At 37.4% G+C, this 16,676-nt stretch overlaps 1 protein-coding gene across 1 annotated transcript in view; it reads left to right on the forward strand.

Annotated features, from left to right (window-relative positions):
- The window catches only part of PSMD14 (proteasome 26S subunit, non-ATPase 14), a 111,089-nt gene extending 98,773 nt beyond the window's left edge, over positions 1–12,316 (forward strand). The window contains exons 11-12 of the mRNA XM_025404321.1: positions 9,431–9,493; positions 11,901–12,316. Coding sequence (XP_025260106.1) covers positions 9,431–9,493; positions 11,901–11,999 — 162 coding nt within the window. The 3' untranslated portion in view covers positions 12,000–12,316. The remainder of the gene's footprint in view (positions 1–9,430; positions 9,494–11,900) is intronic.
- The last annotated feature ends 4,360 nt before the right edge of the window (positions 12,317–16,676 follow it).

A 16,676-nucleotide genomic window follows, 5' to 3' on the forward strand; every position in this document is an offset into this window, starting at 1 on the left:
CGATTTGTGAGATTTTGGTGCACCCATCCCTTGAGCAGTATACACTGTACCCAATTTGTAGCCTTGGCCTATAAAATATTTTTTTTTTTAAATAAGTTGAGCAAAAGAGAAAACTCACTGAAAAAAAAGACAAATGGTATATAAACATGGAAAAGTTCTAGCCTTTTTAAGTAGTCAAAAAAAAGTTAAAATAAGTAGAAAATTTCTTTTTCTTTTTAAATAAAAAAGAATTTTTTAGGAAAATATAGCAGTAGTGGGAAAGTAATTGATAGAACATTTTTGGAGGCCATCTTTCAGTTTTAAGTGCATATAACTCTTTAAACAACATGTTCTCTGTAGAGGATTTATTATGAAAAATAAAATTTCACAAAAACTAACTTAGAGAAATATCTACAATCTGCTGTTAGATGTACAAAATTAAATTGTATAACAATGTGAAAATAATTCCTATCACGTTACCTTCTCTCCCTTTTTCAAAAGTATCTCTATCTTGCATATATGTCAACATATTGTGTTGGTAGCAGTATGTGTGAGGCAGGAGACTCTATACTTTATGTAATGCCTGAATTATTTTCAGTTTTTGCTTTAAGCAAGTAATACTTATATGTAAGGTTGTGTTAGCTCAAAATAACAATGGCTTAAACAAGGTAGAAAGGTATGTCTCATATTTCAAGGCCAATATAAAACTTCAAAGACATTAGAGACCCAGGTTCATTCTGTCTTTCTGCTCTACTTTCCTTGTGTTGGCCTTCTTCCTTTAGGTCACCTCATGATTCATTGTGATTGCGATAGCTTCAGCCATCTCATCTAAGTTTCATGCAACAGGAAGAGAAGAAAGGGCAAAAGGGGGATAAATCAGTTTCCTTTCAGGATCCTTTGCATAAGTTCCACACAGCACTCCTGATTACAACCGACCCTGGAACTATATGGATTTGAACTGTATAGATTCAAATATATACATGGATTTTTCTCATAAATATACTATAATTTTTTTTGAGATGTACAACAATTTGAAAAACACCTCAGACAAACTGCATAGCCCAGAATTATTATTATTATTATTAAAGACAAGGTCTCACTCTGTCACTTAGTCTGGAGTGCAATAGCATGATCATGGTTCACTGTAGCTTCCACCACTTGGGCTCACACAATCCTCCTGCCTCAGTCCCCCGAGTAGCTGGGACTACAGGCATGTGCCATCATGCCTAGCTAATTTTTTGTAGAGATGGGGTTTCACTATTTGCCTAGGCTGGTCTTGAACTCCTGGGCTCCAGCAGTCTGCCTGCCTTGGCCTCCCAAAGTGCTGGGATTACAGGCATGAGCCACAGCACCTGGCAGCCCAGAAATACTGAAAAAAAAAAAAAAAAGGCATGTCACAAATGCATAAAATATAGGAGACACTAGTCTGGTTTATCATTTGCTACCATAAACTATACACTAATCTATTATAAAATAAAAAATTGTCAAAACGTATACATACAAACACAGTTGTACATGGCCCCATGCTCAGTTGAGAAGGTTGAATTGCTTGATATGTACTATAGATTGAGGTCCCCAGCTGCTGTTGCCTGCCATTTCAGACAGGTAATTCACCTTGTAAACAGATAATGTAAACTTATTGTATTGATAAATAAGTATGGTACTGTAAATGTATTTTCTTTTCCCTATACTTTTCCAAATAACATATTCTTTTCTCTAGCTTACATTGTTGTAACAATATAGTATATAATGTATATAACATACAAAATATGTGTTAACTGTTTATATTATCAGTAAGGCTTTCAGTCAACAGTAGGCTATTAATAGTTAAGTGACACACAGATTCTCACCTGTGATGGGTTAGCCCCCATAACCCTCATCCCCATTTGTTCAAGGGTCAACTGTATATCTCATTTGGCAGGACGTAGTTAAATGGACACAACTAGCTGCAAGAAAGTTTATGCAATGTGGTATTTTAGCTGGGATCATTGATACCTGTAGTAAAATCAGGGTTATGTTACAGAAGAAGGGGAAGATGGACATTAGGAAGGTGACTATCAGATTCTGCCATAGAAATGTTTTCCAACAACCTTAACTACAGTTTCTCTTACATGCACACGTACACACACACAAGCATGTGTGCACATACATGTATGATCTTTATTGTTCATCTCTATTTCATGTAATTACATTTTGAAATTGAATTCTCTGTGAAATTTTTATGAAGCATCTATGTTGTTTAGGGCCACTTAATAAATCATGCATTTGACATTATTATTATTATTCAAGTTGTATCAGTGAAAAGTAATGATTTCCCCAATTGCCATGAATGTTTCTTTGAGGTCTTTGGAGATACATAGGATTGTGTTTAAGCCACAGTTTCACTGCTTATTGCGTGTCTGGCTAGAGGCAAGTCAGCCTTTCTGAACTGTGTTTCCTTATCTCTAAAATTAGGTTGAGGATTGTGATATATATGAAGCATCTGGCACATGATAGGCATTTAATAAAATGATGGCTACAACCACTTCTGATGTTATTAATGTTATTCTTGACTCCTCTCTCTTTTTCTCACATCTACTCAATCAGTAAACCATTCTGACTAAATTCTTGACTTAATCTGCTTCTTTGCATTGCCACTTCCATTGCCTTACCTCCTCATTGGTTTCCTTGCATCTCCAGTCTTTCCCATTCAAATCTATTTTCCATTCTGTAGAATGATCTTTCTAAAATGCATATTGGTCATGCATCAAAGAAAACTATTAAAAAAAGAGAAAAGACAACCTACAGAGGGGGAGAACATTTTTGCAAATCAGATATCTGATAAAGGTCTAATATCTAGAAATAGAAAGGCATGTGTGGTGGCACATGCCTGTAAGCCCAGCACTTTGGGAGGCCAAACCAGGAGAGGATCATCACTTGAGCCCAGGAGTTCAAGACCTGGGCAACATAGGGAGACCCTCTCTCTACACAAACACACAGAATTAGCTGGGTGTGGTGGCCTGTACCTGTGGTCCCAGCTACTCAGGATGTTGAGGTGGGAGGATCACCTAGGCCCAAGAGGTCAAGGCTGCAGTGAGCCATGATCATACCACTGTACTTCAGCCTGGGCAACAGAGAAAGGCTCTGTCTTTTAAAACAAAACAAAACAAAAATGAAAAGAAAGTATATAAGAATTTAAAATAGGAAAAAAAAAAAAAGAAAGAAAGAAACCATAAAGAACTCTTGCAATGCAGCAACAAAAAGACAATCCAGTACAAAATATTAGGCAAGGACTTGGATAGAAATTTCCCAGAGAAGATATGAAAATGGTTACAAACACATAAAAAAGATGTTCAATCAATATTATTAATCATTAGAAAAATGCAAATCAAAACCACAATGGCTATAATCAAAACAATGAAAAATAACAAGTGTTGCCAAGGGTATGAAGAAATTACTAGTGGAGATATAAAATGGTACAGCCACTGTTGAAAACAGGTTCCTCAAAAGGTTAAACATACAGTTCCCATATGACCCAGCAATTCTGCTCATAAGTATATACTCAAAAGAACTGAAAATCAGTATTCAAACAAAAAGCATGTATACGAATGTTCATAGCACTATTCACATTAGCTAAAGTTGGAGACAATCCAAATGTCTGTCAGTAGATGAATGGATAAACAAATTGTGGTTTATACGGACAACGTACTACTACTCAGTCATAAAAAGGAATGTAGTGCTGATACATGCTACTACATGGATGGATCTCTAAAACATGGTAAGTTAAGACAGATGCAAAAGGCCACATATTATATGATTCAATTTATATGAAGAAACCAGACTAGGTAAATCCATAGAGACAGAAAACAGATGTGTGGTTGCCAGGGACTTGGGCAAGGCGGGAATAGGGAAGTAACAGCTTAATGGGTACTAGGTTTTCCTTTGGGGTGATGGAATACAGGTGATTGGGGCACTAAATGTGACTGAATCATACACTTTAAAATGGTTAATTTTATGTTATGTGAAATGTACCTCATTTTTTAAAATGCAGATTCGTTCATGTCACTACCTTGCTTTTAAAAAGCCTTTGATGACTGACTTCTCATTGCCTTAGAATGAGGTCCAAACCCCATTTGGCTCCTGCTTGCCTCTGTAGCTTTATTTCTTATCACTCTTATGTTGTTGAAATACTGAGTAATTTGCAGTTCTTCTAACTTATAATGCTTTTTCTTGCTTCCTGGACTGAAGCACTCCTTACCAATATATCCGCATCCCAACTCCTTCTTTTCATTCAATTCTCAGCTTAACCCTTTCTCACTTTTGAGGACCTCACCATACCACCAAGAGTGCTATTTACTCCTTCTTTATTTGCCAATAGAACTTTGTTCTTCTATCAAATGAATTTAATTTTTTTTAAGGGACCAGGTCTTGCTCTGTTGCCCAGGCGGGCTGCATGATACCATCATATCTCACTGTAGTCTTGACCTCCTGAGTTCAAGCAGTCCTCTTTCCTCAGCCTCCTGAGTAGCTAGGACTCCAAGCACTCACCACTATGCCTGGCTTTTTTTTTTTTTTTTGAAAGATACAAAGTCCTGATATGTTTCCCAAGGTGGTCTCAACCTCTTGGCCTTAAGTGATGCTCCCCCCTCAGCCTCCTGGGTAGCTGAGATTATTACAGTCGTGAGCCACTATGCCCAGCCTAATTACTACTTTTTAATTTCCTGGTTTTTACAGCTAGTCTATAAGCTCTGTGAATTCAGATATTGTCTCATTTTATCTTTAGTACACTGCCAGATAAATGGTAGATGCTCAATAAGTATTTGTTAAATGAATGAAATTATGCTATACTTGTATTTTTCTACCAAAAATGTAACTTTATTAAGTGGCCAATCATAAGCACTGTTATTAACTAATATTAACATAATATAAACTAAAATTTAAGGAAATGCAATGTCCTCTGAGGGGCACCTTTCTTTCTAATCTTCAGCTGTTCTCTATCATGGCACCCTTTGCCCCTCTCCCTTCCTTAAGGCTAACTGGATAAAATATAACCTCCTACATCATTGATCATTTCCTTCCGCCTGCCTCCAGTGTTCTCAGAGTCATAACCTTTTCATGACAGAGTACAGTGCTGATGACAATTTGCTGTTTCCAGCTCGTTAAAAGAGATGAGTGATTTATTTTCTTAGTGCACTGAGTCTTGCATCTCTTTCAGTAATTTTCCTTGTCCTCTTGCCTTCACATCATACCTTTGAACTTCTGAAGTCTCTTCTTTTTACTTCCATGGCCATACAGTCCCATGGTTCTCCTGACTTTTTGGCAACTACACACTCTGCTGCCTTTGCTAGCTAGCTTTGCTGCCTTTGCTATGAGCATTTCCAAGATTCAACCCCTGCCTTTCTGCTCTTCTGTTTTTATACCTTTCTTTAAAAGTCTGTTTTCATAGTTTAGTAATGCCAACAACTTTGAAATCTCTTCATTTCCTCTCATTTGAAATGTATTATCATCTCCACTGTTTGAGACCTTTCCACTTACATATTCATTACTTCAGATGCTGCTGTTCAAGAGTAAGCAGTATTGTCTACCTTACTTTCTACTTTTTCATGACAGTTCCCTCTACCAATTAGGTTATAACTGACACTTATTTTTCTAGGCATCATGTAGGTCTGAAACTTTGGACTCGTCTCTCTTGCTCTTCTTCCACATCCAGCCATTGTCTCATGGTTTTTCCCTTTCCCTATTACTACTAAGTATCACATGATGTGTTACTCCCTAATGCATTCTTTGTGCTCTCACCCTGACTTTCCCTCTCTTTGCTCAGGTGATGCACAAGAAAAAGTTAGGTACATTTACTTAACCCCTATGTCCCTATCGTGCTTTGTGCACACTCCTTTTTTGTATGTTTCACACTGCATTATGATTTGAGATTTATGGGCAAGTAAAGCCCAAATGTGAGCTCCTTGAGATCAAGAAGAGTTTGAAAAATTCCTTTTATGTTAGAAATTTTGCTGGAATTAACATATGAAGTGTAGATTAACTTCTTTATTGAGATGTTTTAAGGATTCAGTAAATTAATATTTGTAAAAATCATGCCTATATTGATGTTTAATTAGTGATGGTAGTAGAAAAGCTAGTTTTAATGTCTCCATATGTAAGCCTCTTATACCTTCTCAGTTTTCTAATTGCTAAATGTTTGTTAATTTTGCTTTCCCAAGTATGTTTTATCAAAGCCAGTTCTTTAAACTTATTCTCAATCCCATAACACATGATGTTTATATAGTCAATACTTTAAAAATCATGAAAGAAGTAAAATACATTGTCTTGAAATCCACTAGCAGTTATGCGTTGATTGCTTAATAGTGAAAAATTAGTATATGCCATTTTAGCAGTTTGTGCTGTCTTATGTAAAAATTGCCGTAATGGTGATATTAAAAAGATATTTAAATGGGATCATGGCATGTTATAGTGTGAACAAAGTTAACATGTTAATGTGGGAAAAAGAAACCAAAGGAATAGTGAAAGAAGTATGATGTGGAATAAGTGACAGGGTGGCAAAAGCAAAAGCTAAGGGAATAGAAGAGAAAACAGATGTTGGGGTAGCTCTAAGTATGTTCAGAAAGTTAAAAAAAAAAAAAAAGGTCCATTGGAATTGACCTCCTGGAGATCCTTAAGAGTGTTAGTGAAGTGCCAAAGATCCCATCAGTGTTTGTAAAAGGGTAAATAAAGTGATGGAATTTGAGATACAGATTGTCCATATAAGAAACTTGACTATTAGCAGAAAAAAGAGAATGAGGTTAATGGGTTTAGTAAAAGCCTCTGTAAGATAGGGGGTACATTGGAGGGGATTATGATCACATAACAGACCAAATTCCAAGGATTTCTTAGAACTGTGCAGACCGTGCATGATGGGATAGCCATCTGGGGGTCTTTGTTGATAAACTGTTAAAAACGTTTCTAGTGTGAATAGCCACAAACATTTTCAGTGCTTTTTTGTTGGTTGAGTAAACCGAAGAGCACGAATGCAAAAGCAAAATTTGACGCCAAATCACAGAAGTTGCCATAAACACAGAAGTTCCCTAGTGAGGACACTGCCTGTGCCTGAATTTCATTTGTTTCTGCTGCAACCATTTCTTACATTTTTCCTGGTGACTAGCCAGATTAGAACTGTGAATGAAGACAAACTGGTCTTGCTCAGATGGTAGATGAGATACAGGTAACTTGGGTAGATAGAGAAAATATTTAGGCATTTGATTTGGAATATCTTAGAATCGAAGAGATATGCTTACTCTTTTGTCATGGGGGTTTGCAACCTTAGTATATGCCTAAATCTACAGCTGCTCCTCATTTCCCAGATGGCATCTATGGCTGGGAGTACTTTTTACCATCTGTACTTCTCAAAGAGTTTGTGAACTCTCTCTTTTAATTATTGGGAATGGAAAAACTAATTGGTAAAGTGGGTAAATGATGTAAAAGATTTTTAAAATTTGAATTAGCGCTTTTTATACCTATTTAACTTTTCAAATAAGATCAATACTTCAAGTGCTTTTTGACTTTCATCGTTCATTGTCTATCTACCATCTTTGTTGTTTGCAATACTCCACAATATTCCCTAATAACTGTTCTTTACATGGATTGGTATTTTGAGCCAAATTCCAAAATTTTTGCCTCCTTCCAATACTGTAGTAAGTACTGTTGTTGGCATGTACGTAGAACAACTAACACTGAATGGGTATGTAGTACAAACTTAGTGAATTGTTCCATTCATCTAAATGCTTTTAAGTCAATAAAGTATAGTGTCACAATTTGTGAAAGTAATTCAAAAAAACATACTCTTAATATGTTTTGTCAATGTTTCCATTTATGTAAAACATTGAATAGTGGGAGAACCATTTCCCAGTTAGGAAATACTGAAAATAATAGAGTGACATCTGACTCTGAAAATGAGCATATTCTCTGTCTAGGGATTTCTAGATTTGGCATGTTATTAACTTTTACTTTTTCTTCTTTTGGGCTTATGAGTCATAAATGCATTTCCTAATGATGTGTTGTAAATAAGTATCTTCTGATAATCAGTAGATACAATACCTATTCACTATCTTTTCTCTTTAGGCAGGTTCTACTGGGGAAAATTCTCTAGATAGTTTGTCCATTTATAAAATTAGACACTTGCCATCTTTGCTCATTTTCAAGTTCTCTGTTTACAAAACTATTAAGAAGGTGTGAAATGCAGCCAAACTTCCCAGTTTATGGGGAATGTCTGATGATTACATTTCCTACATGTTCATTGTTCGCACATGAAGAAATTTGGCAGCTGTGAGACTATAAAGTTCAGAGTATCCAAATCTAACCCTCACTGGGATTTTGGTTCCCTGCTTTCTGCCACCACCATCTCACCCCCTTTTGTAACTCTTTTTTGTGGTAAATGCTGTGTTGGCATTTCTTAAGGTTAGTGATCCTTACATTTTCTTGTTTTTTCAATTTATCAGATGCTATGAATAAATCATAGACTAAAAGTTCACCTGATACAGAGTTTTGTCTTCAGGCCATAACATACCTAAACTGTTAAGATTTCTTATGTGTGAAATTCTCAATAAAGAGGTTTTATATTGGTGCCATTATTGGGAGAGGAGGGCAGTAGTGGTAGCTAATCTAAATGTTATAATTATTTCAGAATTACTCTGCCAGAAAGTTATGATCATACATAGAAGAGTTTGTAGCTAACTTTGAAAGTAGTGGAAAGTAGTTTTCATGTATTGTTTGGGTTAATTTAATTTTGATTATATTTGGTTTTTAGTTCAGGTAATTTTTTGTTGAAAACTTCAAATGACAGTTTCTTCATGGTTACTAAAGATCACTCATGTGGAGTAGTTTCAGATTTTTTTCTGAATACATGTATTACTTTTAGAGATTTAAAGATGTGAAATTACTAAGAGAGAAACCCATGTGATTTGTTTAGTGGATCAAAAGTCAGTAGCTCCTTTGATCCTAAGTGCTATTGATAGTTAAATAGATACTGAAGTTATGGGCAGGCTGGATTGATAAGAAAAAAGGAGACAGAGAAATGGGAAACTGGGAAAGAACTGTGCAAATAGGAAAAGGAGAGGGCAACAGAACAGAATTAGTTAGTACCACAGTGCCATAAGTGCCACTGCAGGTACTTCCATCTCCCATCTCCTGAAGAATTCAGTAATGGTCAATTTGTGTTGCAAATGGTCAACACAACCATTTAGTGATCCTGTTAGATATTTTCAGTACTTTCTGTGTATTTCTTGTCTGTTTTCAAAATGATGCTGCTGATAGTTTTTATTGCCCTGAAGGTTATTATGAAGTTTAGCATAATTTTATTCAGTAGATTCTTTGAATAAAAGTTCTATGAATGAAAATTCTGGTCATCATTATTTTTGGTGATTATCCTGCAGTGGGAATAGAGAATTTATAATTTTAAACTCTGTCCTTTGTGTTTCATTCACAGGCTGTAGAAGAAGAAGATAAGATGACACCTGAACAGCTGGCAATAAAGAATGTTGGCAAGCAGGTGAGGTATACTGTTAATAAGTTATGCAGTTGCATAATAGCATGTTCTTATAGAGTTAAAACTGTTTTACAGCCTATATAATTTTTTTCCTGTCCACTCTACATTTTTCTTCTGTCATGTAAATGTGATACTAATTGTAAAGGTCACTAAATTTATTTGATGTCAGGTTCTCTATAGAGAAGTAAATCACAAATACCTATGAGATACTATCTTCAGTGAAAATAATTAACCAGGAACAAATTAGGACACTTGTGTTCTGAATTAATTTTTTAAGTATTATTTTAATCTACAGATAAATAAGATAATAGAAAAGATAATAGAAGGGTAGATTTATTTCATATGTAACAAGTTTTGTTAATTATGTACTTTATCAATATGTAGGTAATATTCCTGAGAAAGGTTAGAGCCTTATTGGGTTACACTGAGTGAAGAGAAAGGGCTTTAAGTATTTGCTCTTTCACTTTTCTAAGATGAAATATATATTTTAGTCTCTATTATCTGAGGGTGGGGGAAGATACCAACCAATTAAAGGAATCTACAGATTAATTAGACTGTTTTTTAAAGAATGTCGATTACATTTTTTCCCCATTTCATGGAACATGGTTATCATATTGCTGATGTTGGCAGAATCTTGATATTTCAGATGCAAGACACTAAGCTGTCTTTGCTTTCAGCCATCCTACCATATGCTCTGATCCCATCACATCTCACAAGCTATGTAGGTTTGGGCCAGGACCATTCTTGGATGGGAAATCTCTAAGAATCACCCAGCTGCCACAAGAAGTAATGTAGATAACTGAGGGAAGCATGTTACCAATTCACTATAAAATGAATTACTCCAACAGAGCAGTAGGGGCAAAGGTCTGACTTTATCATATGTCATAAATGAGAAAATCAAATTTCACTACCTTCTGAGTATTATAATTTAAAAACAAATACCCCCAAAAAGCAAAATGAAATACAGTTCATTTTGTTTTCTCATCTTATGTGATATCACCCTTGTTATCTTTCCACTACTTATTTTAATCATAATACTAGATCACCAACTTGGAGCCTTATACTTTATGGAATTCAGTAACTGTTTTTTGAATAAATGTCTTTCCGAGGCCATAGTTTCTTGATACAGATTTAAAGCAGCAAATAAAAGGTCTAAATAAAAAATGAAACTGAAAAATATGTAATTGGCAAAGTTTAATAATCATCAGAGTCATTTTTAAAAATATAGTTATTACCTCACTGGTTTGGCCTACTGCGTGGCAAAAGCAAAACTGTCTATAATGGAATTAAACCAATATCTTTTTTTCTCCTGCCAGTGTTTCTCAGTCTTTTTCACCTAAAATGCCCTGAGACTTATTTCTGAAATAAAAAATATATTGTAGTCTAGTCACTTGAAATTATTTGTAACATATTGTATCTCTGGGTTGTTTTAAAAAAACAGGGTATTAAAATAAGGGTTAGAAAAGCACGGCCAAGAAATAATTCCAATAATGAGCATTTGTTTAAAGTTAGGAGTCTTGGGTATTTTAACAATAACCGTAAGAATATAATCCTTTAAATTATAATTTTTCTATTGTGTATAATGTATATTCCTTATTTCAAAACTTTCAAATTTTGCTCAAATACTTAATCCCACCTAAAACATAAATACATACTAAGCATTTTAATTTAAATTCCTTTATTACAATACAATTTTAAGCCTCCTTTTTAACTCAGTCTATTTCAAAAATAGATATGATCGGGTTTAAGTTAAAGGATTGTACCTATATAATTTTCGATGATACATTTTTTCAGAATAGCTACATGAAACATTCTTAACATTTTAGAATTGATCCAAATTGTATTTAAATTCTTCAACTACAAACAGCAACTTTTGATCCAAGAATATTTTCTGAATCATTTAAAGCACTACTCTTAAAAGATTAAGATTGTACAGAATTCTGATTTTTGCTGTTATAAAACATAGAAGAAGTGCTGAGAATTCACACTGAACTCTTACCCATTGGTATGTCCGCTTTGAATTAAGCATTCCCTCAGACATTCAAGATATATGAATGGTAGAGAATATACACATCTATGCAGACAGGTAGACATATGTAAATGAACTTTTAAAAAAATCAGATGATTGTAAGCTGTATAGAATTCCTTGTTACTCCTTATAAAAATCTCTGGTACACAGTCATTGCATTGTGTAAATCAAGCTTTCATTGTGTAATCTATTATTTTATTAGCTACTTATTGATTTAGAAATTCTAAGAATGTAACAATATACTAGTAAAGTTAAATTGTGAAATATTTAAGTTAGGTCTGGCTTTCTTTACCAGTTTCATCGGCTACTGAAAAAAATTTAAGTAATTTATCTACCAATAATATGGTTCTGTTTTCTCTCTCCTTATTTTTGCTCTTTTAGGACCCCAAACGTCATTTGGAGGAACATGTGGATGTACTTATGACCTCAAATATTGTCCAGTGTTTAGCAGCTATGTTGGATACTGTCGTATTTAAATAAAGCAACGAAAAACGCTATTGATGATGCTTTCAGTGTATATTCCTCTGTTGTTCCTAATGCTCAAAATCAAGGGACCTCTGAAGGTGTACTTGGCTAAATGTAAGACATCTGGCATCATCTGCTGCACCGTAACACCTTCAGTCTCAGTTGTGCAATTACTTCTGTTTCTTTAGTCAGGGTCTTTGCAGATTCTAAAGTTATACATGAGTACATCAAAGTGGACAAATTTTGTTAAGATCCCATTTAATATTTGAAAAAATCAGTAGCACAAATATATTTTGATTGTTACTTACAAAATAAAATACATTTACAGTCTATGCTTCCTGAGGTCTTTTTGGCAATGGGTGGGATTGATGGAATAACGTTTGACAGTGATCTAGAAATCTCACACAAAGATATGTTTCCCTTTGCATTTTAAGATCTTATAACACATAAAACATCAGTGTGATAACAAACTTTCACAAATGTATAATGATTTCCATTAATGAGTGGCTACCTAATTAGTAACTCAGAAAAAATGTTGATATTTTATTAGCATTTGTCATAAGCTAAATATTGTATACTCACTCTCTTATAAACATATTATACTTTTAGGATTTTGGAGGAGTACATTTACAAAGAAAAGGGAGCAATTTTAATTTAGACTTTATCATGTTTTAAAAGAGTACATTTCTACCAACAGTTTTGAAACTGGGAACTGGCTACTGCAGACTCTACTGGACTTTTATCTAAAATAACCACAGAAAGTATATAATGTCTAAAAAGCAAAATGAGAAAAGTAGTCATAATGTGAGGTTAATATAAGCTTATAAGCAATAATTTTGTCATTGTTTGGTCTCATCTTTTCTAAATTAGGACTACCCAGTTTTCTAATAGAGAAAAAAAATGGCTAATACCAACTTCTAATGTGATGTACAAAAGTAACTGCCCCTGTTATTACTTACGGTTCAGAACCATACTGATTATACCAAGGAGTATGGCAAAAGATAGAGAGACAAAGATCTAATTCTAGTCTGCACCCTTGCTTGTGAAAATGTGGTGAGAGTATTACTAAGGCTTCATTAAAGGAAGGTTTTACATGGGGACTTGGAATTTAACTTAACCTACTAGAACTGTTATGAGTGCTGTGATAGATCAAGTTACTGTCCTACTGGAACAAGTCTAGGCTCTTATTGGTTGCCTAGTGAAGTTACCAGAAACTGAAAGTAGAAATGGCTTAAATTCCCAGTATGTTTCACAATATCTTTTTTGGTGGGTAAGAAGTATTCTGAGCATTTCTTGCTTGTCCTGTGGTTTATTGTTTCTGATATAGTGACTATATTTTATGTAGGACATGTAAAATGTATTAAAGTTGTTGGGATTACATTTAACCATTTAAAATTAAAATATAAGTGGAAGTTAGTGAAGTTTTATTTTGCCTAATTCAAACTTGTGTGCAGGCTTTTTGGATATGATTTTTCCCTTTACAAATAAGATTCTCTAACTTATTTCGCAGATGTTGTTAATGAGTGCTAGTCAGTGATTTCTGGGGGGCACAGTGCCCTCAGAAGAAGGCCTTAACATTTCAAGAACTATTCTCAATATGTGGGTTGAAAGGGTTTTTTGTTTTTGTTTTCCACTTAGTCCTCTGAAAATATCCTGAATCCTGTGACTGGGAAGGCTTACCTTGCCTGTTTTTGCCCTTATTTGATCACCCCATCTTCCTGGACTCCCTGTAGCCACACACCACTTACTGTCACTTGGTTCATGTTGGTGACATTCCCAATTTCAGAACCTTGTCAAAATCTTTGCTAGCAAAAACCTATATTTTTGTAGATTTGGAGTCGATCAAAATCAAGATGCCCTAAGAGGCGAGGCTCAGTGAACACATTTGTCTTGGAATGTACAGCTATTTTCACAGCAGCCTGATGTCCCAGGCCCAGTTAGGCATTGAAAAGATGCGTTTAATCACAAACTCAGGAAGCTGTTTATGTGTGCGCACACACGTGCACGCATTCAAGCATGCTTATGTGAGCATATCTACCCCTCCACCATGCAGAGGTAAAGCAGCTCTGGAAACAAAACTGTTTGTCTCTAGTGCAGAAATGTCCCTGCTTTTCTCTCAGACTAGTATGGCGGCACTGAAAGCTCTGGCCTCACCATTCAAAGTGTCATCTGCCTGGACCAATAGCATCTGGGTCTTATGGAAATTTGTTATATATACAGAAAGCAAGCCCCACCCCAGGCCTATTGAATCATAATCAAGAATTCTGGTGTGGTTCATATACACTTTAAGGTTTGAGAAGCCCTGGCCTTCTTTTAGAAGTATGGTTCACAGGCACGTGTGGTGATTCTGAGGAAAGCCTTAATTTTCCTTAGTATATATAAATTCAAGGCATAGCCTATATTTGAGCAGTCACTGAATTTGTTACTGATAATCCAAAGTGGGTCAGAGAGCACATCAATTCCTTAAAAACTCTGAAGAAGGTGCACTCTTTCCCTTTTCTATCCTTTAACACCTTAACATTTCATTTTAGCATTCTTCCTTTAAAAAAAAAAAAAAGAAAGAAAAGAAAAAAGTAGTTTAGGGTGTCCAGAATGGCAAAGCCTCAAAAAGAGCCCAGGTGATGTCTCACCTCTTTACACACTTAAGGCTCTGTCCCACTGAGAACGGAGGAAAGTACTGTTTTCCGAAGCAACGGAGGGAGAGGCACTCAGGGACAGAGAAGTTGAAGATGGGAGAAAGACGGAAACGAAAGTAGCCAAAAGTAGTCAAGAGGTCAAAAGCCTCTCATGAGGCAAATGGCGGTAGAAGGTCAAGGGCAGAAAAACAAGTGTCAAATGGCATCCCCTACTCCCCTCCCCCGCACCCCAACGACTCAACAGCTAAGACTGCTTGTTTATGAAGCTTCCTGACCAAGAGCTGAGGTTTGCTTTCGAAAGGAAAAATGGGTCTGGCTCTCTTTTTATCCCAGAAAATTGTCTCGGCTTTAGTCTGGGACATCTGGTCATCAACCTGCCCTGTCCAGGCCGCCCGCGCAGGGCCTTGCCCGCGGCGCCCTGATGGAGGCCGCAGCTGGTGCCCTCTGTAGCCAAGGCGCCCAGCCCGCCTCGAGGGGCGCAGTCTCGGCTGAGCGCTGACCGCTCAGCCCACCGAGGGGCCGCTCTGAAAATGCACCACAGTGGCGAAGCGGCGAGTCTGGTTAACCCGTCTCCGCCCATGCTCAGGACCCCACCCAATGTCCCCAAGCGCTGCTCTCACTCTGGGAGCTGCCCCAGGTACGGGTAGGACAGACGCGCTCGCTCGAAGCCAGAAGCTCCCCCAGCTGAGGTGCCCAGGCCGCGCCTCCAGCACGGAAAGAGTGTGTGCCCCTGGGGTCTGCACCAGACGCAGCTCAACCCGCGCTCCCTCACTCCCCCGGGCGGAGCCCGCCCTCGGGCCGGCCAGCTCTCGGGGCCGAGCGGAGCTCCGGGCGGCGCTCCTCCTGCTCATTCCCGCGCGGCTCGGCGTCCGGGACGAAAGCCGCGGGAGGGCAGGTCAGCGAGCGCCGGGCCGCGGGAGGCAGTTTTGGGCAGATAAAAAGCCTCTGCCGCTGTTGGCCCTCTGGCTCAGGCCGAGGGCTGGGCTCCTCTGTAGAGCGGATGCTGAGAGACCTCCTTCCTACACCTCGGGGTCTCTTTGGGCCTCGTGCTATTTATTTGTGCCAACATCCTTTTAAATTGGTTTTTTTCTATTCCTCTTTAGATTCTTTTTCCTTTTAAAATTACTGGCATGGATGCTTTTTCTCCCCTCCAGATTATATAAACATTAAACACACACACACACACACACACACACACACACACACACACACACGTTTTCAGTAGCGATTACTGTGTTGACACCACTTCCACTCTGTCTCCCCAGATCAGCGCTTCTGACGAGCCCATTTGCACGGGGACTCGGCCCTCTCTTTTCCTGGCGAAGCTTTTGAACCTGTCGCCAAGCCAGTACCTCAGAGAGAAGGATATGCAGAGGGACGAGAAGGATGCATGGCGCCTACCCCCAGTTAGATGCTCTTCAGATAATCTGCAACCAAGTTCGCTGATAAAATATTTAGTAAAGACCCGGTAAACATCACTGCAAATACATTAAGGCATTTTAGCCCGAGAGCTTATGATTATTTCAAAACTTAAAAAGGAGATCATAGATTGTCACTGTTTCTGTGCTCAAACAAGAAACCGAACCTTCCTGAGGTGGGTGGATTGGTGGGTGAGTTGCTGCTTTTCGCCCCCTCTTCTCCCCCCCTTCTGCTTGTCGCTGTGGCTCTCAGCAGCAGGGATTTATTTATTTATGTTTGCAGTTTAAAAGGTGGGGGTGGGGGCGCCGAGGACACGTAGGACCTGCTCACAAAGCACCAGCTCAGGTGTTGTGTGCTTTTGTATTAGCTGGAAAAGACAGACTCTGGAACTTTTACAGGGCGAGAAGAGGCCACCGGCTCGCGCTTTGTATACTTTGCACTTGAAATCGTTACATTCAACTGAATATTTGGCTCATTCAGATCCGAAAAGTCTCCTAGCATCGTCGAATTCCCTCCTCCGCCCCTCCGCTCTAAATGGGGGAAGGGGGGGAAGGTAGGAAATGTTTAGTAAATTGCACATCTTTGAATCTTCCTAAAGCAGTGGTCACAAAGCTTAAAGGTGACACAACAGTGCTCA

This window comes from Theropithecus gelada, chromosome 12, assembly GCF_003255815.1.
Source record: "Theropithecus gelada isolate Dixy chromosome 12, Tgel_1.0, whole genome shotgun sequence".
Taxonomy (NCBI): Eukaryota; Metazoa; Chordata; class Mammalia; order Primates; family Cercopithecidae; genus Theropithecus; species Theropithecus gelada.